Source organism: Cyprinodon tularosa, unplaced genomic scaffold (assembly GCF_016077235.1).
Source record: "Cyprinodon tularosa strain WSP-4 unplaced genomic scaffold, ASM1607723v1 ctg32, whole genome shotgun sequence".
In the NCBI taxonomy this organism is placed as follows: Eukaryota; Metazoa; Chordata; class Actinopteri; order Cyprinodontiformes; family Cyprinodontidae; genus Cyprinodon; species Cyprinodon tularosa.
In genome coordinates this window covers 1,364,947-1,392,222 of record NW_024039030.1, presented here as the reverse complement: position 1 = coordinate 1,392,222, position 27,276 = coordinate 1,364,947, and the positions used below count along the sequence as shown (strand labels likewise).

The window sequence follows — 27,276 nt, the reverse complement described above, 5'->3', positions numbered from 1 at the left end:
GGAGGCTGCAGCGCCTTAGACTGGAAGAACGTGAGAAGAGTAGTGAGAACAGCAGAGAGATAATCGGGGCTCCTCTTTCCTCCATTAGACATTTCATCCCAGTGCTGCATGTCCGGAGCCCGTAAAATCATCAGCGACCCCTCACACCCCCACCATGGACTCTTCTCCCTGTGGCACTCAGGGAAGAGGCTTGCCAGCATCTGTTGCAGGACCAGCAGATTCTGCAACAGCTTTTTCCCCACTGCCATCAGACTGCTGAACTGTAAAAAAAAAAAAAAAAAAAAAAAAAACTCTAAATTGAGTCACTGACTCTGCATAACACTTATGACACCAAACCAAAATACTGCATATTTACATGTATATTTGTCTTAAAATACTCTGAACTTCCATATTATTGCGTTTTGCCCCATGTGTTTTTCTCCCACACTGTTTACATTTGATCACTGCTGCAATTTATGAAATGAAAATGTTCGTTTCACTGCTAAGCCGGTGCTCATTTACTGTCTGTAAGCTGTACTAAATGAAATTTTGCTGTTTGAAAGTTGTCTAAGTCAAACAATGAAAATTTCAGACCCCTCCATGACTTCTAAGTGGGAGATCTTGCAAAATAGCAGGTCGTTCAAATATTTAGTTTCCCCAATATACCTCCATGCCTCTGAGACTGTGCAAACACAGCAAACACTCCAGCGATGGTACTTTGTGATGTGCCATGGTGGAGTTGGGATTATCTTTGCAACTGCCGGGTTGGGGCGTACTGCTACCGCAAGCTATACTGACCTTGATGTCTAAGACCTCCACCTGCAAAAATAACAAAAAAACATCCTGTTTTGGGCGTTGCCTCATTGCTCCCCTTTAGTGAGTCTGATGCTCATTTTATTAATACCAAAATATCTAATAAATACATATATATAAAACTGATTAACAACACCATCTACACCTGCAAAATATTGATACCTGAAAAGAAGGTAAAAGCGGTTAAACGAGGTTCCTTTAATGTTTTTAAGGAGTGTATTTACCTGTCAGAGAAAGCTTTTCAACGTCTATACAGAGAAACTTCAGATCATTTAAACTACTTCTGTTCTTTTCTAGAATCTCTGTATGTACAAGCACCTGTTTTAAAGATACCCAATTGAGCTTTGGCATTTTGGATTATTATTGATAATCTCTTAGCATTTTGCCAAAGGCAGAAGTCCGCTTTTAGTCCCAGTCCACTCTAAAACTAGGTCATATCTTTAATCTCTTCATGCAGAGTACACTGTAGGTTAGGAGCCTTTTATGTTCATAAATCCCTGAGTGCTAAAGCAAAGTGTATGGAAGTAAATATGTGCCATCAGAATTTGAATAAAAAATACCTCTGAAATTTGAATGTTGTATATTAGTGCTTACTTTTTCAGTATTAAAATAAATTCAGAATATATTTTTAACCTAAAAAAAATTCAATGTCATTATTTGTACATTAAAAAAAAATTCAGTGTAATTTTTTTTACATGGTTGCAATTTTCAGTTAGTAAAAAAATTCACATTCCTATTTCAAAGTGATAAAATTTTCAATATACATATTTTTCACAGTTTAAATTTTCAGTGTTAAAAAATTCAGCATATAAACATTCAACTTTTCAAAATTCAAATGCAATATTTTCGTTGTCCTCCAATTCAACTTGCTCAAATTCACTGTCTCAAATTCAGCGTCTAAAAATTCGCTGTAAAAATGGCCAAGGTTACTTCAGGTCACAGACATTAGCAATGGATGTCCGATTCCAACATCCACCTAATCACATGACACAACCGTCATATTGAAGAAGTACCAGTATCACCCAGGTTGGCGACCATGGAGGCGAACTCAAACCCAACGGTAAGTTTAATGCTTTCATATTTCTGTAGTATATTTTATTTTGCGCATGAAGTTTGATACATTATCTTAAAGCCTGATTTAAAACACTGGTTTGGGCCGTTGTTAATCTTACACCGTGTAGTGCCGGCATATTACTTCTCGCTACCTCCGAGCTAGACTTGGCGCAAGTGGTATTTCTTTTTTAAATAAAACGGGGGAAATTGGGGGGGGGGGGGGGGGGGTGCTCAGAGGTAGAGAGAAGTAATATGCCGGCACTACACGGTGTAAGATTAACAACGGCCCAAACCAGTGTTTTAAATCAGGCTTTAAGATAATGTATCAAACTTCATGCGCAAAATAAAATATACTACAGAAATATGAAAGCATTAAACTTACCGTTGGGTTTGAGTTCGCCTCCATGGTCGCCAACCTGGGTGATACTGGTACTTCTTCAATATGACGGTTGTGTCACGTGATTAGGTGGATGTTGGAATCGGACATCCATTGCTAATGTCTGTGACCTGAAGTAACCTTGGCCATTTTTACAGCGAATTTTTAGACACTGAATTTGAGACAGTGAATTTGAGCAAGTTGAATTGGAGGACAACGAAAATATTGCATTTGAATTTTGAAAAGTTGAATTTTTTATAGGCTGAATTTTTTAACACTGAAAATTTAAACTGTGAAAAATATGTATATTGAAAATTTGATCACTTTGAAATAGGAATGTGATTTTTTTTGAATAACTGAAAATTGCAACCATGTAAAAAAAATTACACTGAAGTTTTTTTTTAATGTACAAATAATGACATTGAATTTTTTTTAGGTTAAAAATATATTCTGAATTTATTTTAATACTGAAAAAGTAAGCACTAATATACAACATTCAAATTTCAGAGGTATTTTTTTATTAAAATTCTGATGGCACATATTTACTGCCATAAAAGTGAATACACAGTTTTAAACCGTACAAAATCCTAAAAGAAACATTGGGACAAATTATCATCAGCTCATATGAATTGAGATCATTATTAGCAGTTGCCACTGAAGAAATAAAACAAACCAAATTTGTGGTATTGTTGTAGTCTATGTATTTTATTACATGTGTGTTCTTTTATTACTTGAATCTCTAAGGTCAGTGTGATGGGGGACCTTTACACAAATAAAGGTGAAAATGGCTGCATCTTGAAGTTGCTTCATATTAAGTATTTTTTTTTTGTTTGTTTATGCTCTATTTTATTTACTTGTTTTTTTGTTTGTTTGTTTTTGATCTTGCTAAATATTTTATCTTTCTCCTCGTGATGTTCCCTACCGTCCTCATTCCTAGTTGTGTTACTGTTTCTTTACTTGCCCTCTTTAAGGTATTTTGTTACAATGCATTTCAGATTTCTGATCCTATTTTCTTTATGACAGATAACCTAGGTAAACACAACATATTTTACCCAATACCCAACCAGATTTGATTGCATTTAAAAATGTAATGGTCTTATTATGAATTTACTTTGTAAAATGTAACCAATGTTCAGTCCAGTTTCACTAAACACACCTACACCGGATTACTAGCAAATCTGGAGGACAAGAAATTACTTGTAAATAAAAACTATCTAAAAAAAAATCATACCATGCCTGGTACATAAATAAAAAATAAAAAAACAGTAATTGGCAAACATCAGTCATACAATGGTCACAAAGCCATTTACAAAGAATCTGGTCTGAAGCAAATTGCAGTATAGAGCTGAGACAGAGGAGAACCTTTTTATGATTGGATGACCTCACAATTTTTTTAAGAGACTTTTAGATATCATAAAGGAACCCAGGACATCTCAGGCATTGCAGGTCGTAATTGCCTCCAACACACTTATTGGTTATGATTAAACATTACAAAAGGGATTCAACATAAATGCTATCCATGGTAGAGTTCCAAAACGCCTGCAGAATAAGAAGAATGCAAAAGCCTGTCTCATCTTTGCCAAAAACCTTTTTTATAAAAAGGGAATCTAGGTAAAATATTGTTATTTCTTTTATTTTGTTTTTTTGAGTCTGTCTTGTGTGCCAATGTAGCTCTGGGATTAGATGTCCAGGTGCGAGATGATAACCAAGAGATTTGCTTTGATAAGTGGACCATTATGAACGCCATAAGGTTCCCCTTGGTACAGTACTTGCATTTGTACGGTACTTTATTGAAAATTTGCTTCACTTCAAATATTATTTTAACTCGATAAAAAATATAACCCTTTTGGATGGCAACATTTGGTGAAAAACTGGCACATTACATTTAATCTGGCCTACTACCTGGACATCATGAAGGATAATGTTAGTCTGTTATTTCCTGCTGTTAAGCTTAAGCAAAGTTTAGTTATGCAGCAGAAAACCAATCAAAATCATAACAGCTAGTCCAACTTTATGTGGCAAGGTACACAACAGAGTTCCTGGGCAGGATTCAATCCCCAGACTAACAGGTGAAGGTCATGCGCAAAGACCAGCTGTCACAGTGGGGTGGAGGTTTGACAGGACCCAAATGCAGGCATAAAAAGCTGAAGTGATTTTTTGAATATTTAATTAACCAAAACTCCAACAGAAGCAAAAATCCAAAACATAAATCCACAAAAACTGAGAACCAGGAATACTCACAAGAAGGTGGCAAAAAAAATTACGACAAACAAGCAAAGAGCGACCGGGCAGGAGGAGAATAAATGGGAGAAAGAAACAAAGACCAGGCTAATTAGCAGATTGGGAGCAGGTGTGAACGGAGGCAAGAAGGGAGCTAGGGAAAAGGAGACGGACACAAGAGGGAAAACGGGAAATATCTAAGAACTGAAATACAATCAAAAACACCTAGAACACAGAATGAAAAATAAGACCAATGAAAACTCAGAGATAAAACTTGAACAAAACCAAAATCATGACACCAGTAACCCAAACGCAAATCCCTGGGCCAAGTAGCCAAGGCACCTCATCATTGACAGTACCCCACACTGTCACATTCTTCCCCCTCTTTCCCAAGTACAATACTTACCATGCTCCACTAAGGCTGCCACAATTATTTTTAAACCAATGGACCAATTAGCGACATAGCACCTGAACCCTGCTTGGAGTGTCAAATGTGTCAAGGGAAACAGCAGAGGACCCCACACTATCCCATTTACATAGCAAAAAAATAAAAATAAGGGAAAACGTCAAAATTATAAATGTTTCCAAGGCTGCAATTAACAGAGTTTTTAACAATAATGCAAAGTGGCATCCATTTACAGACCTGACCTGGGTTTGTATTAATCTACAAAGTTCTTTCTGCAAATTTTCCACAATAACTACTACTTTGAAGCTTCACCTCTCACTCAATTACCACCAAAATCACCAACAGCCAATCTACCATTCTCCTTTCAAAAGCTTATATAGACAGCTAATGTAAGTAATGAAAAAACTCTGAGTTTTCTTGAATGATGCGCTTCAACAATATTGCATAAGGTGACATGAAAACAAAATCAAAGTTATTCTAAAATTATTTCTTTATTTCTACACACTGCCAAAAATTACATACACCATTGTTAAGAAACTAAAGCAAGTCCTTAAGCTAAGATGTTAATAAAAGTGTCCTAATTTTGTAAAAAATAATAAAAAAGTATTTTTATTACAAACATTAAAGGGAAAGGGTAAAATACATTTTTGGAATAATTTTGGCTTGTTAGTAATTTACATAGCTTGTAGAAGTCAAACTCAAACTGTCACTCCTAAATGTTTTGGTGTTATAATTACACAGCTGCCTCCTACTGGCAAAGAGTTGGTGATGCACTGTAGTGAAAGTAGCAGACAATGTTCAGTATGTGCTAGTACTGAACTGGAATGCAAAAAAAAGTAAAAAAAAAAAAAATAATAATAATAAAAAATTGTGCTGGCATGGCAGCTCTCCATGATTAGATATACGATATGAGAAGATACATGATATATCAGAATATATATATACATATTTGTTTTTCCGTAAAAATTCAAAAAATATCCACTGGACTTGGTTTTCAAGATTTGAAGACGTTTCGCCACCTCTCCAGGAAGCTTTCTCAATTCAAATGTCTGGATCCGCAGTGAGTTTGAGTCTTATATAGACAACGCCTTGTATTGCTTGGAAACATGCAATGGAAACCGATGAATGGGTCGTTAGTTCCATCGTTAGCCTGTAATATCTGAACCTGTCTATGGTTCTATGGGTCGGTCGTTAAAGGGGGGATTGTCATTAAGGGGGGGATTGTCTCCTGTAATACCTGAAACCTGTCTATGATTGTTAAGGGTTGGTCGTTAAGGAGGTATTGTTCACCGGCTGGAGCGGGTAGGTCCCTCGTTCCTCTGTGATGGGGTGGGGGGTTTGGTGATATCTGGAAGGGATCATGTCTATGATTGAATTGTATGTTTTTGGAAGCTGGAATCTGAGTCCACCACCTCTGTTTAAAGTTGGTTTTTCTCTCTTAACATAGATGGCTTCCTTCACGCCCCTCTCAAACCACCTATTTTCTTTATCCAGAATATGGACATTCTGGTCCTCAAAAGAATGTCCTTTGTCCACAAGGTGTAGGTGTACTACGGAGTCTTGTCCAGAGGCGGCCGCTCTTCTGTGTTGGGCCATGCGTCTGTGGAGAGGTTGTTTAGTTTCTCCAATATAAAGATCAGAGCATTCCTCACTGCACTGAACAGCATATACCTCCCCGCTCATATTTGGTCTGGGGGTTTTATCTTTCGGATGCACTAGCCTCTGTTTATTCACAAAGAAGGGGCACCACTCAGGCCCATTGTCAGCAGCATTAACTCAGTAACATACAACATTGCTAAACAGCTTACTAATATCAATTTACAAGAAATTTAAATTAATTCAACTCTTCAAACAAAGTCAATCCAATCACACATAGTTATTAAGATTAAATAGTTATTACAATTATATATTTATATATATATATATATATATATATATATAACTTGAAGAAAAAAAACCCAGAATGACCCCTGTCTGCTTCCTCTGCTTCCTTAAATACATGCTTTAGAGGTTCAAATATGACTTTTGTTCTCTTTAAACCCATTTAGTACTTTCGCTTTACCCTGCTGCCTCCAAGTGGTCAAATAATGGCTTTACATTTGAGAACGTTATTTTTTCCCTGATACTTCAGGTTTCTCGTTTTCCTTTCTCTTTTTAGCTTTTCTAATTACTGGGTAGGGTTCAATGGGCTGTGGTAGTTAGCAGTCACAGTAGGGGTCTTCATTTGACATAATTATCTGAGCAGCTGCATGAGTTTTCTTGGGTCTCATTTAACATTCAAGCATTTACACTGAATTGGCCACTACTCTTGTTTAAAACCTACAATAATATGACAATGTCATAATGGTGTACCTTAATAGTAGACCTCTTTACAAGAGAATAAAAGATTAAATTTTCTAGAATTGTGCCTTGTCATATTAACTTTCAATTCAATTATAAGGAGACCACTTTGGTCCAGTTTAAGCTTTTCCAGTCAAAGTTTAGTTAATTAAAATCTGATTTGTCTAAGAAACCCAGTTGATGAAATCAACTCTTTGGTTCGTTGCCCTTTGTGATAAGCAACAAATCAGCAAGTTTCTGAGAGTCCCAGTCCAGAATATTGAATCAACCTATAATTATCCTAATCCAAAACAATTTGTGTTTTGACATTTTTTCTGCTGTATATTTTTTTACCAGAGTTTACAAAATTGGGGGTTCAATGCAATGGTAGGCACTGGGCCCTTTGAATTTGCCAATACTATACGTATCGCAATACATATTTTACAATGAGATTCATCCAGTATAACCCAGTGCAGTAAAAAGACATATTGATGCATTGAGATTTTTATTATAATATAGCACTGTAAAATCTCACAAGAGCTTATTGATTCTATGATGCAGAAGATGCGGTGTGCTGCAAACTAGTAGCTGGGGGTTTAAGAGTTATGTAAAAGTAAGACCAAATGGATGTGTATGTATATATAAATTATATTCATACACATATATAAATAAAATAAATTGTATGATCAATTCAACATTACTTTAAATCAATACTAGTATCATCTAATGAAATATAACGGTATTGAATATAATTTAGCCTTTCTTACAACCTTTGAAGACAACACACAATGCAGCCAAATTATATAGATATGGATATTTTCAGAGAATTCTCTTTCATTATTTGTTGGACTGAGCTGGTGGACAAGTTCCACAGTCGGCTTCAGCAGATGGCCGCTCACACTGAGTCTGGTTCTGCTGGAGGCTTCTTCCTGTTAAAATCGAGTTTTTCCTCTCCACTGTTGCTATAAGCATGTTTGGTGTGAGGGATTGCCTTTGAGTCAGTGAGTGCATGCAATCAACTGGTTTCCCTTAGATAGAAAACTTTATATCAGTTTGACTGTATGATCTGGTTGAACTGTGTCTGTAAAGTGCCTTGAGATGACATGTGTTGAGAATTGGTGCTATATAAATAAACTGTATTGAAATTGAATTGTTTCTCTCTCTTTGCCTTTCCCTTTTCATACATGTGTGAGGAGTGTCATGGGGCCCCAGGCAAACGTTTAGTTTTGCCTAATGGTAACCTCGGCCTTTATTGCGACATTACTTGATTCATTTAGGTGTAGTTTCTTATTCATTTCTCCTTGTGTATTCAGTTTATCCTTGTAGATCAATATTATTATTATTTAGTAATAGATTATTCTCAACTGCATGTTTTTTTTTTTTTTTTTTTGCCATAGTTGTTTCACACAATGTGTCTTGTTTCTGTTATCTGACCCACTTCCTCATAAAAAAAAAAAAAAATCAATTTGCTCCTAAAGTTGTGAGAACAAAATGACTTAATTTTGTTCTTGGAGTATGCTGTCATGGGGGTTTTCACTGCCAGTTCTTGGCACAATAATAGTCTGAGCAGAACTTTTTTTCTCAATTTGTGTCCAAAAACAGGTATGTCATTATTCAGGGTTTAGAGTGTGTTGTTAATTAGGAATAACATAGGAGAGATGATTTTCCTTTTATGTTTTCAGGTCAGAAAACCCCTAAAGGCGCATGGCACAGCTCAGGTAAGCCAGTAGCACTGGGCAAGATTCAGCTGTACACTTGCACTTCAAGAACAAAAAACACAACTTTGACAAGCAAAATGTTCATATTATGGACAGAGAACTGATGGTTTGAAAGTCATCTTTGTTAATAGGAAAAAAACCTTCACTGGAGAGCAATGTATTGCGATTTCAGCTTCCAAGCATTTACAATTTAGTCCTTGAACTAAGTTCAAAGAAGTTACACTCATCATCATTTAAACACAAAACCTGCCTTACTTAGAATAAAAAGAGGTAAATTTCAATTCTGTCTTACAATTAAATTTTAGAGGATGTGGTTATTGATGTGATAACCACATTCTGGTGGAGGAGCAGTGAGATCACTTAGGGGCGTCTGACTGCAGACAGAAATTAAATTCAAATAGTAACATATATTATCTTCCTAGTAAAGTAAAGCATTTTCTTCCTCTATTATTTAAAAATCAATATATACCCCTTCTTCCACTGTGTTGCTGTTGTGTTTTCTTTTGTGGAAGTGACCTGAGCTACAGTGGGCAGGATTTTGTTTTAGTTCAGCAGATTGGCTTCTGATAGAGTGGGAATGCTCAGATGTTCTTATCGCCTTCAGAAAAAGAACACATTTCTCTTTTCATGTGGATTAATTAGGCTTTACTCAGACTGCTTCTCAGTCTTATTTTCTTGTGCACCATGACCAACTCTTCCTGTGCTTGATATCATTTCCTTTTACTATTACAGATGTCGGTTCGCCTGCATTGTCTGTGCTCAGGTTGTTTATCAGACTACACCATAAGTCACATCAGACAGGAAGTGAAAGCTTACCTTATTTGGGCACATGCAAAAAGGATTTCAAAGTGATGCAGGAGCAGCAGTTTTTATACTTTAGAAAGAGTTTCCATTACAACACTGGAAAAGAATCTAGATCTAGATAAGTAATTTTTTCTTAAAATAAGTGTATTTGTTCTTGAATTGAGGAGGTAAGTGGAACTCTTTGCCAATGGAACAATACAATTTACACTTGAAATAAGAAAACACAACTGCATTCTCTTATTTCCAGTGCATATTATCTAATTATCTTGTTTTAAGAGTAAAAATACTCATTCCATTGGCAAACTATCTCATTTAACTATTCAAATTAGGGGTAAAAACACTTAATATAAGACAGTTTTACTTATTTCTTGATCGTTTTTTCCAGTGAAAGCCCTACATTTAGTACCATAGAAAATGTAACCTGTAAAGGTGAATGTAAACAAAACAACAATACTTCCAGTCACACTAATTCTGTCAAAAGCAGTAGGCCAAAATACCAGCAAACCTATGGATGATGCTCCTGAATGGATGTTTAAAACACCCACAACCTACATTGCAATTGGTCAAATATTTAAGAAAAGGTTTAAACTACTAAATTAAAACTAAGTTTATATGTAAACTGTAAGGACTGTAGGAAAAGTTTTTTTTTGCACAGGAGCAATCATATTATGTCATGTGACCTACACACAGGCTGTCCCATACAGAGTAAGCCATGTATCTAAGCATATTGAACATAGAAGGTTGAAATAGCATATGAAGGTGCGGCAAATATATATAAAAAAATATATCATACATTCTCCCATGCATTTTATCAGAAAATTAGAGAATCCATGTTTGAGGGTTTCTAAATCCAACCAATCTGAGGCTCAAATGTTTCGCTTAATATTATACATTTTCTCGCATCATCGCTCCACCTCTCTTGCCTTGCTCAGCTGCAGCCTCTTGTCGGTACCTAAGCTGAGCAGGCTGAGGAGAGCAGCCCTCTTCCATGCCTCACAATGAGGCAGTGTGTCCACCGTGAAGACAAAGCAGCAGGATGAGACGAGGAGACTGGATTTGGTTCAGGATCTAGAGAGTTTTGCAGGAATGCTGTGGAGAGAACTGCTGAAGGTTTGTTTAACCCACTACAAAATCTCACGCCTTCTTTCTTTTGACAGGAAATGAGTGAAAGCTGATGGTAAATAAAAGAGAAAGCGCGTCAGCGGCGCACGAAAAGCTTATACGCATATCAGCGCGGCCGTTATATGTGGAAATGAGCGCCTTATGCGTTAAAGGATGATAAAACCCTGATTGATTTCCAGTGGTTAATATCCAGTCATAAGTGTGATTTTCGTGCATCCTAATGTGTTAATTGAAACTATGATCCAGGAAATGCGTGAGGTTCGCTTTAGTATGAAACCAGATTTAAGACTAAATTAACTAAATACATTTTAATTCAAATTTTCCAAAACGGAGACAGTAGGCTTCAAAAAGTAGTCAGTAACGGATCGCATTTAAATAGCGGATGCCCCCTCCCCCAAAACCCTGCGCTGTATTCAACTACACAGACATCACATCCACATGGTAGTAAATTTCAAATATGCAAACCGAAATCATTTATGAATTAAATACAAAATTGAATTTCATGAATGCAGAAATGCAATTTGAAACAATTCCTAATCTTCAAAAAACAAAACAAAAAAAACAACAACTTAGAGATAAAAGCTTTCAAAATAAATGTGCAGCTTTCACCACCCCCACTGCTCTGAAGGAAACCATTAATGCAATTTGCAGTTAGGTAATGACGCGTTTTTCTGCTGGAACAGGTACTAAGTTGTTGCCAAATGCTCCAATGACTCTTTCACATCTAAACGTGCTCAGATGCTTCACCATACAGTGGTTTATCCAATTTCAAGTAATTGGGTAATATTTAGTCAAATACCTCTTTGTTATTTTGAATTATCTACTTAAAAACTGCCGATTTCACATCAATACTATCACAACAGTATTTTAAATGCTTACATCTTTTATACACAGTATTAGAGATTAATTACTATGACATTTTTATCATATTTAGTCAGTTTACATAACATGAGAAAACACTTCTAAACCATGGGAATAATTTATAAAACTGGTTCTTCAAGATTTGATTTAGATCATTGATCTCCAGGCAGGTGGAGGCTTGTATATTCATTATTACTTCACTGTCTGGGTTTAGACCTGTTTTATGAATACTGGAGATTGGGGACCTGGCACCTTAATCGTAGAGACATGTACATAACTGCCTCCGTTTTTTAAACAGCTTTTTTTTTGGGAATGGATCCTTAAAACAATGGCAAGCCTATTAATGGGCTTGATGTTATTTATTCAGTGTAAAAACCTATAATTTTGGAGCAAATTTGTTCAGTTTACATCAAGTGCACCAGTTTACTGCAAATGTGACTTTTGGAAACCTTAAAAAAGTAATAATAAAATAAATCACTATCAATTATTTAGAATTAATACACATTTTACCAATACAAACTTATCCTACATATTGACTGTATTTAATTTTACTTTTTTTGTTGTGGTATTTAATGGAGCACAACAAACAATGGCTATTGTGTTTAAACAACATATACCGTGGCAGTAGCTCCTTCAGGGAGGTCTTTCCAGAAAAGAGAAAGGGTAACATAAATATTAATTCAGGGGATAGTGTCTTTCATGAAGTGTGAAGCTTAATGATAAGTTGTAGGGGGAAGTAGGAGGGTAAAGATTAGTATGTCCTCCAGCAGTCTAAAACGGCATCACTTTAAGGATGGCACACAAAGTCCTTGGCCACTCTAACTTTTTGGGTTATCGTAAACCTGATGAAAATATTTAGAAAAGCAATACAATATTTTCTATACTTAGCTGATCTGAGGACAACAAATCTTGTTGCAATGCATAATTAGACTAAAGATAGCTAAGAACAAATGATAACTTACTTATATGATTATATATGGTGAGTCTTACTGTGTGCAATAAAAAATTAAAGGAATAGTACACCCAAAACATGATTAGCCTTCATTTTCTACTCCCCCCAATGCTGAACAACACTCTGGAGTACTTTTTGATATCTCAAATGCATCTGGAGATCTGGGAGGCTTCTTGCTGTCTGCTGACATTCAAATAATGGAGGTCTATGGTGTCCGAGACAGAAAGGTCCATAAAAGTCCACAAAAACGTGTCAATATTCCTCCATACTGCTCGTCCAATGTATTCCAAGTGTCCTGAGTGGGTAGCGTCCATAGTTTACTCGAAACGAAGTCATTTAGAATGTTTTTAGAGCATAAACAGTAGTGTATAGTATTTCCTAAAAGCGCGTTCACGAGTCTACGGAAACCCCGGCAGACCAAACCAGATGAAAGTGCGATTTCAGCTCGGCAAAGAACTCATGCTCTTCCTCAACACTGAAGTCCTCAGACATTTTTCTTTCGTTGTTTCTTTCTTTGCACAGGTAAACAGCACATTTCTTCTTCTACGCTTGCATTATCGGCAGAGCAGACGCTGAATGCGCACCTTCATCTGGTTTGGTCTGCCGGCTTCCGTAGCGTTGTGAACGCGCTGGCGCGCGCTTTCAGGAAATCCTATACACTACTGTTTATGCTCTAAAAACATTCTAAATGACTTCGTTTCGAGTAAATTATGGACGCTACCCACTCAGGACACTTGGAATACATTGGACGAGCAGTATGGAGGAATATTGACACGTTTTTTGTGGACTTTTATGGACCTTTCTGTCTCGGGCGCTATGGACCTCCATTATTTGAATGTCAGCAGACAGCAAGAAGCCTCCCAGATCTCCAGATGCATTTGAGATATCAAAAAAGTACTCCAGAGTGTTGTTCAGCATGGGGGTGAGTAGAAAATGAAGGCTAATCATGTTTTGGGTGTACTATTCCTTTAAATGTTCTGCTCAGACTACTTGCCAATACAGATGTATTTATTTAATCTCATTACATATCATCTGCAGAGTCTGAATATTACATTTTCTTTTATTTTGCTACAAATAATAATATAATAAACTAAAGCTGCCAGAAATTTAATTTGGCAGTCATAATGCTATTATAAATGTATACCATACTGTACTTGCAAATATACAATATCGGTAGGATACTGTATTTTAAGTTATGCATCCCACTTATACTAGTAGCATTGTTGGTCAGCTGGGTTGACAGACTCTAACTGCCCCTAATATCCGCACCTGATTCAATTCGATTCAAAAATACTATAAGTAATAATTGTTCTGTACATTTGACAGTAATGACAATAAAAGTAAAAGAAAAAAAAATAGATGATTGTTTCCACACCATACCAAAAAGTGGTTCACTAGCTCTCTTTACTCAACGTATTGTCCATCTTTAATGCACCCAATGACTGTAGAGTCATCCAAGTATTTCTGCAGGTAAAAGGACTTAGTCTTGTACTGGAAGTCAGACGTGTACAGAGATAAACACAATGTTTACAGCATTGTCCCCTGCTGTGCTCCTGTGCTGCTGACTACTCGATTAGACAGTTGACTCATCAGTCTAACAAACTGTGGTCTGTTTATCAGGTAGTCTTTGATCCAGGCCAGTGTTGCTGCTCCACCCAAGTCTTCGGACGTTTCTGACAAAGAAAGTCAGGCTTGTGGTAGATCAACTGAAGAAATCAAAGAACATGATTCTCACAGTGCTGTCTGCCTTCTCTAAATGACATTGATTTTATTGATGCAGTTGTATGATGGCGTGTTAAACTCCAACCCCAGGATGATAACTGCAAAGGGTCCTGATAGTTTGTGTTTTTTCCTAGGTGAACTATCAGAAGTCTCTCTAGGACCTTCTTTATCTAGGATGTCAGGGCAACACGTCTATACGTTACTATAGTAACTAAGGATTGTTGGGTGAGATTTATTTGACACTGGAACAAGTCAGGAGGTTTTCCACATCACTGGAACTGTCCCCTGCATCAAACTAAAGCCACATATACTCTACCCTTTTGAAACCGTGCCGACATCGGTCCAAGCATGGTAACCGAGATTGAGTGTAAATGGGAAGCAAAACTGAACCGGACTGCGCCAGACACAACCAAACTGCGCTAAACTGGTACTAGTTTATCAGTAGGGCTTGGCGCGGTTCAGTTCTGGCTCAGTTCTCAGATAACAAAGAGCGCATGAGCAGACTCCATAATCCCCTTACAGCCAGCCTCCGTAATTAGGAAATTTCAGACATTCATAAAAATACTAGCTTCCCTACTGTCCCCCATGATTTCCAGTGGTGATTCTGCTTAGCAGTTTCATGACCCTCAACATCTGTCGTCATTTCCTGTGTCTGTAAGCTCTGATTAGACTATCATTTTTCGTATCCACTTCCCAAAAGCCGACTGTCAAGTAAATTCACCAAAGGCTGTCTTCTTCGCCTGACTCTCCGCAAACTTCCTGAATGTTACAGGCGCAACCATGTTGATTTGCTAGTTTCCCTCTAGAGAGCAGTAGTACCATAGATCGTCACTAGGAGGCTATAAACGTGCTAGGGTGGTGTGTAAATGATCGTAAGGAACCTAGTTCGGCATGGTTAACTGATCCAAGCTCGGTCTGAACTCGGCACGGATTGGTTTTCAGAGGGTAGTGTAAATGGGGCTTATGGTTGAAGAGGTGTTGTAGAATCCCACAGAGCTGCTCTGCACAGGTCTTCAAGACTCTGGGGCTGACACTATGTGGACTTGGTAACTTATTACGATTTAGTCTTTCCAGCTGCCTCTTCACTTGACTTTTAGAGACAGACGGGTTAAAGGCGGAGGGATCAGAACAGTCTTCTGTTTTGGCTGACAACAAACTCCTAGAAATAGGAGAATCAATGGCAGAGGAGGGGAACATGTCCATGTTACAGTGGGACATATTAAATAGTGATACATAGTACATTTTATTGGCTGAGATATGAAAGCCTAAAGGTATTTTTATAGACTTAGTTAACAGACAATGAAAGATATACAAGATTAAACGCATGTAGTCAAGATAATATTTACCTATTTTTTTTTCAGCTAATACAAATATAGATCAAAATGGGGTGAAAAAAAATCTGTGTTTTTTGTTTTGGATCTGCTATCTACCAATCATAGAATGATTAATGAGTCTGTCTCTAATATGTTACAGAAATAGATCCTAATCTATGTAGAGCAATCTACGACCACAACAGGAACTAGACACAAGACTTTCAGTTCCAAAGCCAGGGCTCAAGTATGAGGACCAAGTATGCAGTCGTCTTCATCTGTGTTGTGGCTCTGGTCATTATTGAAAAAGAAAGCAACATTCTTTCCAGGTAAGATATTCAAAAGCTTGTTTAAATTTAATTTCTTTAACATAAAGATGAAATTAGATGACTGTTAGTTTAATCTTTTGAGATAGAAACAAAGTATCCCATATCAGGATATTTTTACACAATCTAAATGCTGGAAAAATAATTTTGATATATATTTTTTTTCAAATATAGTTCAGCATTTACTTAGAACAGCTTATCCCCTTTGTTTTGATAGGTTCTTACTTTCTCTGTTTAATTGAAAGCATTAATCATCAACTAATTTAGTAATCGATTAATCGTTAACTGAAGTATAGAGACTTCTTGCTTTAGCTGACAGAGCAACCCACTTAGAGCAGAAACTAGAAGATTAGTTGACATCAGAGCCGATATCTGATCCAGATATCAAATCGATGCATCTTTACTCTACATGTGACCCCTGTGAAAATAATGCATGATGACATTAGTGAAAAGTATCATATTCTGATGGAAACAAAAACAGAGACTGTTAAAGACATTGGATGTGCATTTTTTTCAAAGTTCTCGAATAAATCACAGTTAAATCCTGAATTGTGATGGTAAAAGCACATGTTCATGCTTACCCCTTGAAGTGGTATTCTTATGCTTAAAAAAAAAAAACTATTTAAATGCTAATGAGGCACTTCACACCCCACACCACTCCAGGTGGAGGAGTATTCTGGTACTTAACTAATTATCTCAGACCCACAAGAAACTTCCTTCCATACATTTTTTTTAACTTGCATTTTAAAGGATCACGTTAGAAGAGCTTGATTGAAACAACATAATTTGAATCAAGTAAAAAAAAAAAAAAAAAAAAAAGGAAAAGAGTACAGGCGAGAAAGAAAATGGGCACACCGTTATCGAACATGTTCTGACAAAGCAAATATTACTTCACTTGTCTGATCACCTGTTTCTGCTGCTTGTGAATTAAAGCATTAGAGCTGCACTTCTGCTGTGCTGTGACGTCTCCACTTGGCATGTTTCCAACTAATACTAGTTTATATGACAAAGTAAGTTAAATTTGCCTGATGGTAACACATTCATTAAAACCTTGGTCCACTACTGTGGTCTTTGGTCTGCCCTAACTTGATACTTCTACTTTCAATTAATAAATTCCAAGTGTAAGTTAACCATACAATGACATTAGTGATTGCATCATGTGGTTCATATGCTCCAAAGGATGGAAACATTTATGAGTTATATTTTCGTGTTCCTGTCTGCTATATGAATTTCATCACAAACAAAATCATTGGCTTACACCCATTGCATTTTTCCTTGCATGTCTGATAACTCTTAACATTAAACAGTCCTTCCCAGTCAAAGCTATACAATCTGTAATCTCTGTTCTTTGAATGATATCCGTGTTTCATGTGTTGTGTAATTCTTAATATGTTTTTTTTATGAGGTCACTCAAGACACATGAGCCAAATTCTCACAAAAGGCGAAACAAAAACAACTATTTCACTCACTACCTTCTGGCTGGAGGCTGTGGTCCATCAGGACCAAAACCTCTCACTACAAGAACAGTTTCTTCCCATCTGTAACCAGCCTTATCAACAAGGCCAAGTGCCCCACCTGACACTCACACTGCCTCTCTACGTCCCCCCGTTCAGGACCTAGAAGCTACACCAACGTAGCATTTCCAGACTTCCTGTGTTAAATTAACGCACAGTCTACCATTCATATAGTATATAGCTATGTACTATCTATTGCATATAGTATATTGTATATTTTATATTGTATAGCTATATATTCTGTATAAATATCTATTTTTCTGCACCATCAACACCAATTCAAATTCCTTGTAAGTGCAAACCTACAACAAATCTCATTCTGATTCTGAAAAAAAAGGTATGAAAAGAGGTCTGAATCAGCTTTATTTTTCTTCTCCAAAAAATAATTAGACGTGAATTTAAAGATATTTTCAGAAGAATTGGAGAAGTAAAATACCAGGTTATGACTCCTTTAACCTATTCAGGTCTGGCACATACATAGTTATCCATCAAGCTGTTATCTAATGGTTACTATATATTGTAACTTCACTTTCTAAAATGTCTGTTTGTCAGTCTCAAAAAGACAAGAATTTGTTTTTGTGATTTTAAAGAACTAGATAAGTTTGGAACAAAGAAAATAAATTTTTGTAAAGTGTTTGATTTTCAAATGTTATGTTTACATTTTCTAAATAAAATTTTTGGATGATCCTTTATAAATGTATTTCTTTTTTAATAATTGCACACTCATTTTAAAATACTCCATCCTAGACAACTTTATATTTATATTTAAGTTCAATTGGATCAATATGATTGCTAATCTCTTTTAATGTTTTATACAAAACAAAGATGTTAATGTTTGCAAACTTTAGTTTAAGGGATCTGCATTATTGTAAAATACTAGATCGCTTTTCTGACATGTGACAGTTACAGATTGAGAAAAAAAATCTGATCTAAGTAAGTCCAGGTTTCACAAAAGCATTGGCTATTTTCAACAATCAAAAAATTGGATGCCAAATTAAACTTTGTGCTTTCCTATAATGTGTGAAACCTCTAGATAATGACACTTAATTCCTATTTAAAGTTGTTTGTAATTCGTACATTGTACCTAAATGTTTAGAATAGCATTTTTAAACATACACAAAAATAATAAATAAAGTTTTGTTAGGAAAACATGAAAAAATTGTAATAAATTAATGTAGGAACATGGGCTAGTGGTCCAAGTCCCTTTGAACTTTATGCCCCCCTTTGCTTCTAAGTCTCCTGCTGTCCTTACAGGTGCATTGTGGTTTAGAAAAAAATAAAGCTGTGTGAGGAAAAAATAGAAAGCACATGACTTCCTAAACTTGTAATATTATAATGTCATAGTCAGAGAGAAGCAAACCTATCCTGTAAATCTTGCTTTGACACCACTAAAGAAAGGAGTGCTTTAGTAGCTTAAAAGAAGAACTCATTTGTACAAATTTGAAAAGGAGAATTAAGATCAACATTGATTTCTGTGTTTATTTTTCCTGTGAGTCAGCACTGCAGGCAGTCACTGAGCTGAGTTAGTGCATACGTGCAAGGTATCCAGCATGACAGAGCACGATGCAGGTACTACTAATAAGGTTTCAGTCTGCTGATTCTGTGACACCAGCTTTCCTTTAACTCAGCTGCACCCATTTTTTCTAGGTAAAAACACCACTCGACATTTATAAGCAGGCTCCCAAATGTTGTATGAGTAGTGTAAGAATATGTTTAGTGCCTGCCCCTGTGTGTGTCACCATTGGGCGCTTGTACTGTATATGTCCCTAAGGGAGGGATTCTGTGACTGGATGAATGTGAATTTGTCTTATATCTACTTGTCAGGTTGAATGTTTGCCTCCCCCTACCTACTAGAATATTGTAGGCCCTAAGTATGAGCAAGGCCTGTGTCCTCCCCTTTCTTATGCTTCCCGCTGGTGCGCTGATGGTTCTCTAGGTGCGGGGTTGAATACTTGGTTGGGTGCTGCCTAGGCCTCCTGGCCCCATGGGGTCTCCATTAGGGGGTGGTGCTCCTCTGGGGCTTGGACCCGTGGGCTCTCATTAGAGTCCACTTTGGGCATGACCAGCTGCTGGCTGAGCCCATGGGCTCGCTCTCACAGCCCAGTGGGATCTTGGGAGTATGGCCTCTGGGTTCGGGCCCCTCTGGGACTGGGCCTATTTGGGGTTTGACCCTCTCAGGGGTCAGTCTCCTGGAGCTCTCATCTGCCCATCTCTTGTGTATGCGTCCATTGCTATGCCTGCCTTCTTTGTGTCCCAGTGATGTGGGATGCCTTTGATTATCTGGGGCTGGCGTCTCCTCTATCTCTCCTGTTTTCCTCTCATCTCATAAGGTGTGGAAGCAGGCTTCTAGGAGTTAATGTATGTCTTCTGTGTTGTCTATTTTTGCAGTTTTGTTTTATTTTGTCTCTTCTTATCTGCTTGTTCTCTGTCCCTTTACTTCTTATCCCCCTGTTCTTGTTCACCTCCCTTTCTTTATCCATGTCCGTTGTATACTATTTCCTCCCTAAATACTTTTTGATAAAGCTTCATATACAATTACCAAGAAGAACCACAGTCATAATGGTCTGCATGTGGAGGCAAATATGTTGGGTTATCAGCTAGCTCCAGGAAGTCTATTCTCAGCGAAACAAGACACCAAAAAAGAAAAAGGAAGCTCAATTCTGTTTTGTGTTAATGCAGTGTGACTGTTTAAGCAAATTAAATTCTTTTTAAATTTACCAAAATACACAGACATGTGAGTTGATAATGTCTAATTAAATTCTAATTAAATTTCACATTTTGTCATTTTAAAGAAAAAAATATTGTTTTAGTTAGATTAGATTTGCTTTGCAGTCTGGCAATGAGAGCATTTTAAAGAAGCTAGATCTTTGTTGTCATTATTTACTTCTTTATATTGCGTCGGTCAATCATATGAATTCTAAGTTTTTGATTGTAATGTGACACATGAAATGGTTCAAGGTCTATAAATGCTAAGCAAGATAACAAATCTAGTTTGAGATATATCTAATATTGCTTCATACATTTTAAGATTTGATGATTTTCATTATTTATTTTCATTACCAGGGTCTCGGATAAGCTGATTCAGAGGCAGACTCCACAGCTGACCTCTCAGAAGGAAAATGACACAGCACCAAGGAGTTCTGTGGATTTACTAGAACTACTGCTTGCCCAACAACCTACTGCGACAAACAACAAGTCTGATTTCATAGAAAAGGAAAAAGTGGATGAAATGGAACATGTTAGTTCACAAAGAAACAGTGGCGGTCGCAAGCATGTGCTGCTCATGGCCAGCACTCGGACAGGATCCTCATTTGTGGGGGAGTTTTTCAACCAACATGGAGAGACCATGTTTTATTTATTTGAGCCTCTGTGGCATGTTGAGCGCATGCTGGCTACAGCAGCAGAGGGGAACAATGGGACTCTTTTGCCAGGAATCTATCGGGATATCCTCCAGGCTCTCTTCCTCTGTGATTTCTCTCCTCTGGAGAAGTTCATCTCTCCTTCACCAAAGAACCACGTCACACCTGATCTGTTTCGCAGAGAGTCAAGTCTATCTCTCTGTGAAGAACCTGTTTGTACTCCTGTGGTCAAAGATGTTATTGAGAGGTATTGTATATTCTCCAAATACTAGTATCATATACTGCTACTCAAATTCAATAAACTTACTTTAACTTTGCAAAATGGCAGAACAAGGATTCTGAAATGACTTATATTATTAACGTCTCTGTAATGAAGGGATGGCAATTATGTTTAAAGTGATTTGCAAACACAAACCTTCTGCACATTTTTGTGTTTTTTTGTGCCATCGACCAACAAAAAGTAGCTCATATCTGCTTGGATTAAAACAATAAATAATTTTCTAGTATTTCTTAGTCAAATAAACAAGGAAATTGTATGTAAGGATTTTTATTCTGCCCCACGAGTCAAATAATATTTATTCAGCAGATTTACAGAAGTGAGACGCTTAGTACTATTGCCTGCAAGAAAGCCCAAGCTCAGTTATATCAACAACATTTGGGAATATCCGTTGTTATGCATGCCACAGGTTCTTTGGGTTTCAGTCTGGAATTTGTTGGTAGTCTATCACACACACACACACACACACACACACACACACACACACACACACACACACACACATATATATATATATATATATATATATATATATATATATATATATATATATAGAGAGAGAGAGAGAGAGGGAGAGAGAGAGAGAGAGAGAGAGTATTATTTTATTTTAGACTATCCACTTATCCTTTAACTTTCACCACATTCCTTGTTTATTTTTGTCTCATCTGACCAGTGCACCTTTCTCTGTGTCCTGTGTCCCGTAAATGGCTTGTGAAAAACTGCAACAAGGAATTTCTGTGTCTTTCTTTTAACAGTGACTTTTCCAGTCACTGTCAGCTCCTCCAGAGTTGTCTCTTGACCTTTTAGTCCTGTTTTTATGTTGCAGAGTCTTCACTTCAGAGACATTCAGTCAAGAAATATTTAGGCTAAGATGAAATCACACTCAAATTTTTTTGTTAATCAGCTGATTTTTAAAGGCATTTGGTTTCACTGGATTTTATTGAGGAACCAATAAATGGTTTCTCAATATGCTCATTTACTCATATTCCTCCTTATGTTGGTTTGTGACACAAATCCTAGGTTTGTTTGAAGTTTGTAAACTGACAAATTGTTAAAAGGTTTACAGGCATTTCTAGGTTACTGTAATCTTCTCATCAAGTTATTCATAAACTAATAAACATTTAGTTAAACTACCTTTTGCAAAATGTAGCAAAGTTCTTATTTTTTAACCACATTTGTCTGATGATATTTATTATTTTGTCTTAGGTATCATTGCAAGATTCGCCAGTGTGGACCACTGAACCTGACTCTTGCATCAGAGTCCTGCCTCTCCAAACAACACCATGCCATAAAAGCTGTCCGTGTGAGACAGCTAGACACACTGCGGCCTTTGATTGAAGACCTTCATCTGGACGTCACAGTTATCCAATTGGTCCGAGATCCAAGAGCCATTTTAGCATCGCGCATGGTGGCCTTCTCTTCAAAATACAAGACATGGAAAGCCTGGGCGCAGGACGGCCAGGTTCCTGAAAATGATGAGGAAGTAAAGAGACTTAAAGGAAACTGTGATCAAGTTAGGGTATCTGCAGAACTTGGACTTAGCAAGCCAAATTGGCTTAAAGGGCGCTACTTGTTGGTGCGGTATGAGGATATCGCTCGTTACCCAATGCAAAAAGCTGAGGAGATGTACAAGTTTACAGGGATACCTTTCAGCTCCCAAGCAAGGGAGTGGATCCTGAGGAACACACAGACTACAGAGGAAGCCAGTGGAATATATTCCACACAGAAGAACTCTTCAGAACAGGCAGAAAAATGGAGGATTAAAATCCCCTTTACACTTGTTCAGGTTGTGCAGAAAGTGTGCGGTCCCACCATGAAGCTGTTTGGATACAAATTTGTGGAAGATGAAAAGACATTAATTAATAAGTCTATCAGTTTGCTTGAAGACAAACAATTTCCATAATCAAATACAGTTTTTTACAAAACTCAACCCAACTCAAAATGTATTTATAAAGTGCATTTAAAACAACCGGTGTTGACCAAAGTGCTGTACAGACATCACAGTTGCAGGAAATAAGGTAAAAACTTAAAAGCTAAAATAATAAATCCTTCATCCATACTCAGTACCTACAAAATTCCTTATTGATCAGTCTCTATTGATCAGTAGGCGAGAGGTGGGGTACACCTTACACAGTGTGCCAATTCATTAGCTCTTTGGTGAGCTGTACAAATCATGCACAAGAAATTCTCACTTAAGGACAATTTACTTAGCTCGGATTATGTGTCATGCAAGATTTTGTACCTAAAGAGGAAGCTAAGGGAGAATATGAAAACTACATATAGAAATCTCCTGGGCAAGATTTCTTGACAGGGTTACGTTACTCTGCGGTTGCAATAAAATAAAAAAAATTACACAAGTATAATATTAAAAATGTGCCTCCCTTTACCAACAAATTACCTTTATTTTATAGGCAACAACTTTACTGTGTACTGAAATCCCTCAGTTGCCAGTCATTTGAATTGTACCATGACCCTTAAATATCAAATTAGACATGGCTTATTAGGAGTGCTGCATGGAATGTAGGGCTTTAATGAAAGACGACAGTACTTCTAGTGTTAAGCAAAATCTATATGGTAATTTTGGATAGTGTCTGTGGTAGGAATGTCCCTAATACAGATCCAAATTAGTTAAGAGTTTACATTTTGCTACATAGCTATTTGACTCTTAAGTCATAGTGGAAGTACATCTACCCTAATAAGTGGGTTCTGAACAGTGCAGGCAGTTAAGAGGGAGCTAGGACCAGGAAGCAGTATGCTTTTTGGCGCCGATGCAGTTTGCATAGGGACCTCCTGATGTCCCTAGGTGCCGCTGGGGGCTATATATTTGACCACAATCCTTTGTGTAACGGACCGCATAGGCCCACTTCATTGATTTTAACAAAAATAGATTATTGCACACATGCAAATGTCCTCACCTAAGTATGTTATGGGTTTTATAACTGAGAGCTTCAGCCGTACGTTTGGCTCTCCTGTAGGATGTAGTCCCAATTTGACCAGTGTCAGTCATGTGCATGTCCACCATGTAAAGCTGAGGGCTATCTGGGTACAACACAGCAGTCCGCAGTTCCTTTTGTGTAGAAAAAAAATGCATTTTCTTAATAATGCTATTTGGATATTTCATGTTTTATAGTGGCATGGTGAAAATCAATTAATCCCAAGTCACATTCATAATACTAAAAGAGGTATTCAGATATTGTATTTACAAGTTCAATAATAGGTCTCCATCAGTTTTGAATCCTAGGTTTTGTTTTAGGTCTTGCCACGGAGCAAACACTTTGCTCCATTGCTCACGCTTCTGACAACCCTGTCCTAATCCTGTGGATTTGTTTTGGCCTCCATCAAGCTGAACCTCTTACAGAGTGGCAAGACTGCTAAAAACATGCAAATGAGGGGGAGGTGAAATACCACTCAATTGCATTATCAATATTTAGACTACCATCCGTCTTCTCCCACTCATTCTGTCAGAGTGCTGAAGCTATTGCCTATCTCCAGAAGTCTGTGGGTGCAATGAGGGGTACACCCTGGACAGGCAAGTTTGTCAAAGGGGAACATGGAGACACACAGAGACATACAACCATGCATACACAAACTCACATGTAAAGATAATTCAGGCAAGTAGGTTAAGCTAACAGTCATGTTTTTAGACTGTTGGAGTAAGGCAGAGTACTCGTAGAGAACCCACACATGCACGGGGTGAACATGCACACTTTATGCAGAAAAACCCTGGACCAGGAATCGAACCCAGAAATTATTTCAGCTTATTCTATGTCACAAAACCTTACAAAATGCTCTTTTGCAATACTTTGTAAACATAAAGCAACTTTGGACTTAAGAGATTGAAATAGATTTATACACATTAATTTTTTATAAAGATAGGAAAAACTATACATCGCTTACCTCAGAGGGCTTTTCAGCTATCTATGTTTCCGAGCATCGACTGGTATTTTTAAGCCTCCAAGGGATTGTGAGGCTTTATTTTTTTTCCACGTTTTTTTTTTTATGTTGCTCTACTCATCATACTATCTAGATAAAAACCTACACCATTAAAAGAAATACTTATTGGAGAACTGCTGTTTATGAAATTCAGTTCGTGTTAGTTGATAAAATAAAATTTAACACATTTTAGGAAAATAAACCAACATAGAGTAATTTAATCATCAGAAAATATTTTTTTTGTTTGTTTTTTAGGCGATATGTGTGATGTGTGCGTCCTTGCCTAAGTCTGTATATCATTCAGTGAAATCCAGGTGGTGTTGCATTGGTGGTCCATAAAGGTAACTACTGTCACTATGATTCAATGAAAGCATTGTGTTCAGCTTGGCTGGGGCTCAAGTAATGCTACCATGCTGTCAAGGAAAGAAAATGTGCTTCAGGGATTCTTGTAGAGTGGACCTATCCTCACTTTGTGTTTTTAAAGCTGAAACCTATTCTTAAATAAAGCAGTTTTTCAAAGGTATCACTTTAAAAATGTGTTTACTTTCTTTTGGATTCAATGATATCTGTATTTTTTCTATTAAAATGAGTCTCAGTCTTTGTCTTGTACATCCAAAAGTTTCTTTTTTTATTCAAAATTTGGTTGAAAGCATTTTTTTATTGAACAAATATCTACTCTACATTTTGTTTCATTTACAAAGCATTGGTTGGTTCCAGCTCAAACCTATACAAAGAACATTTCATCATGTTTTCAGTGTTTTCTCACTTTTGTTTTTGCTAGTAAAATGTATCAATCTTGGTTTTTACCAAGTTTGTCTCATTCTTGTTTCTTACATCTCATGCCTTCTTTTACTGAGTGTTTGTTATAAGTATTATGTTATGTTCGATACCTAAATAGAAGTTTAAAAGGAAGGAGAAGCATTTTTAAGGATGGTTTTCTTGCAAGCATGAAGCAAGCCAGAGTATTATTTGCTAGCTGCGTGTACTTTTATTTGACACATTTTTACTGATGAAACAAGATGTTAAATATCTGAACCTTCCTTATTTATTAGAGCTGTACTTTTCTAAAATGTATTACTCTTTTAAAATGGTGATTGCAGTACATATATTTTAATGTGAGCACTTTAGATCTTTAAAAAGTCTTACTTTTGAAGAATTCTCTCAGACATGATAAGTTAGAAAAAGAATGTAAAACATACACTTAACCTGTCGTTTATAAACAATGCTTTGCAAAAGTATTTATACCTCTTGAACTGTTTCTCCTTATAAAATGATACAGCCCCAAACCTCAATGTATTTGATTTGGGTTTTGAGTGATAATAAAATGTGCCATGAATTTAGATTAAACCCTGTTTTAAAATTGTATGTGTATAGCATTGATAGATGTATATGAACAGGGTATTGTTTAAATGCACATCGTTGCCTGGGTTCCCCAAACGGCAGCGTGTGAATTACACTAAAACAGGGACCCCATTCAGCTCTGCATTCCTTGTCTTTACTATCCCAGCTGCTGTGAAGCATGTACGCGTTACAACAGCTGCCGGGCAAGCAGATCATTCTACTGTTTCTACGTCTGTTGTAAAACTAAAGATATTACTTTCTCCCTCAAAATCATTGGAAATAATATTTGAGTTTGGAGAGTAGGTCCATTAAATAAGCGAGCCATTCACTATAAGTGAAGTTGTAATCAAAACAGGCTATTTCTGATTTGTTAACTATATGCCTTCAACTTTACTGACTCCTTAAGTTATTGCTTGGCCCTTAGTTGAAGGAATTTTTTAAATTCCTTTTATAAATACTGAAAACCTGATTACGGACTTGATGCATCATCATCTGTGCAAGAAGGATAGCCTGCCCATGTGAAATGCTCTACTACCTAGCCAAAAGAAAATTTCATTTTCTAATTGAGCTAAATGTTTCTATTCTTATTGATAAAGAAAACAAAATCTTGACCACAACTGCAGCACTTTGAAATTAATCAAGAAGTGCACTACAGTTTATTATAGTTGTTTTTCTTGTTGTGACAGTGATATTCCTCAAAAATGAAATTACTGAGGAGAGTTGTCAATAGTAATAAAAAATGGTTGCATTATCCTCCACATGGTGATAGTTCTTTTAGGAGCAATTTTATTTAGCTGAAAACTTATTACATTTTCCTTTCTAAGAGTAGCTGTTTTATAGGGGCTAGATATGTTGCCTTTGCAGCTCCCTG

The 27,276-nt window shown here is 36.8% G+C and overlaps 1 protein-coding gene across 2 annotated transcripts; it reads left to right on the top strand.

Annotated features, from left to right (window-relative positions):
- The first annotated feature begins 10,615 nt into the window (after positions 1-10,615).
- On the top strand, positions 10,616-26,356 carry chst3a (carbohydrate (chondroitin 6) sulfotransferase 3a). Of its 2 annotated transcripts, XM_038293074.1 has the most exons (4): positions 10,616-10,798; positions 15,819-15,984; positions 20,559-21,101; positions 22,338-26,356. In XM_038293074.1, the coding sequence occupies exons 2-4, from the start codon at positions 15,905-15,907 to the stop codon at positions 23,032-23,034; spliced, it is 1,320 nt and encodes a 439-aa protein (XP_038149002.1). In that variant the 5' UTR covers positions 10,616-10,798; positions 15,819-15,904; the 3' UTR covers positions 23,035-26,356. The 2 variants fall into 2 exon arrangements, with proteins under 2 accessions (XP_038149002.1, XP_038149003.1); XM_038293075.1 differs by lacking the exon at positions 15,819-15,984.
- Positions 26,357-27,276: the final 920 nt, after the last annotated feature.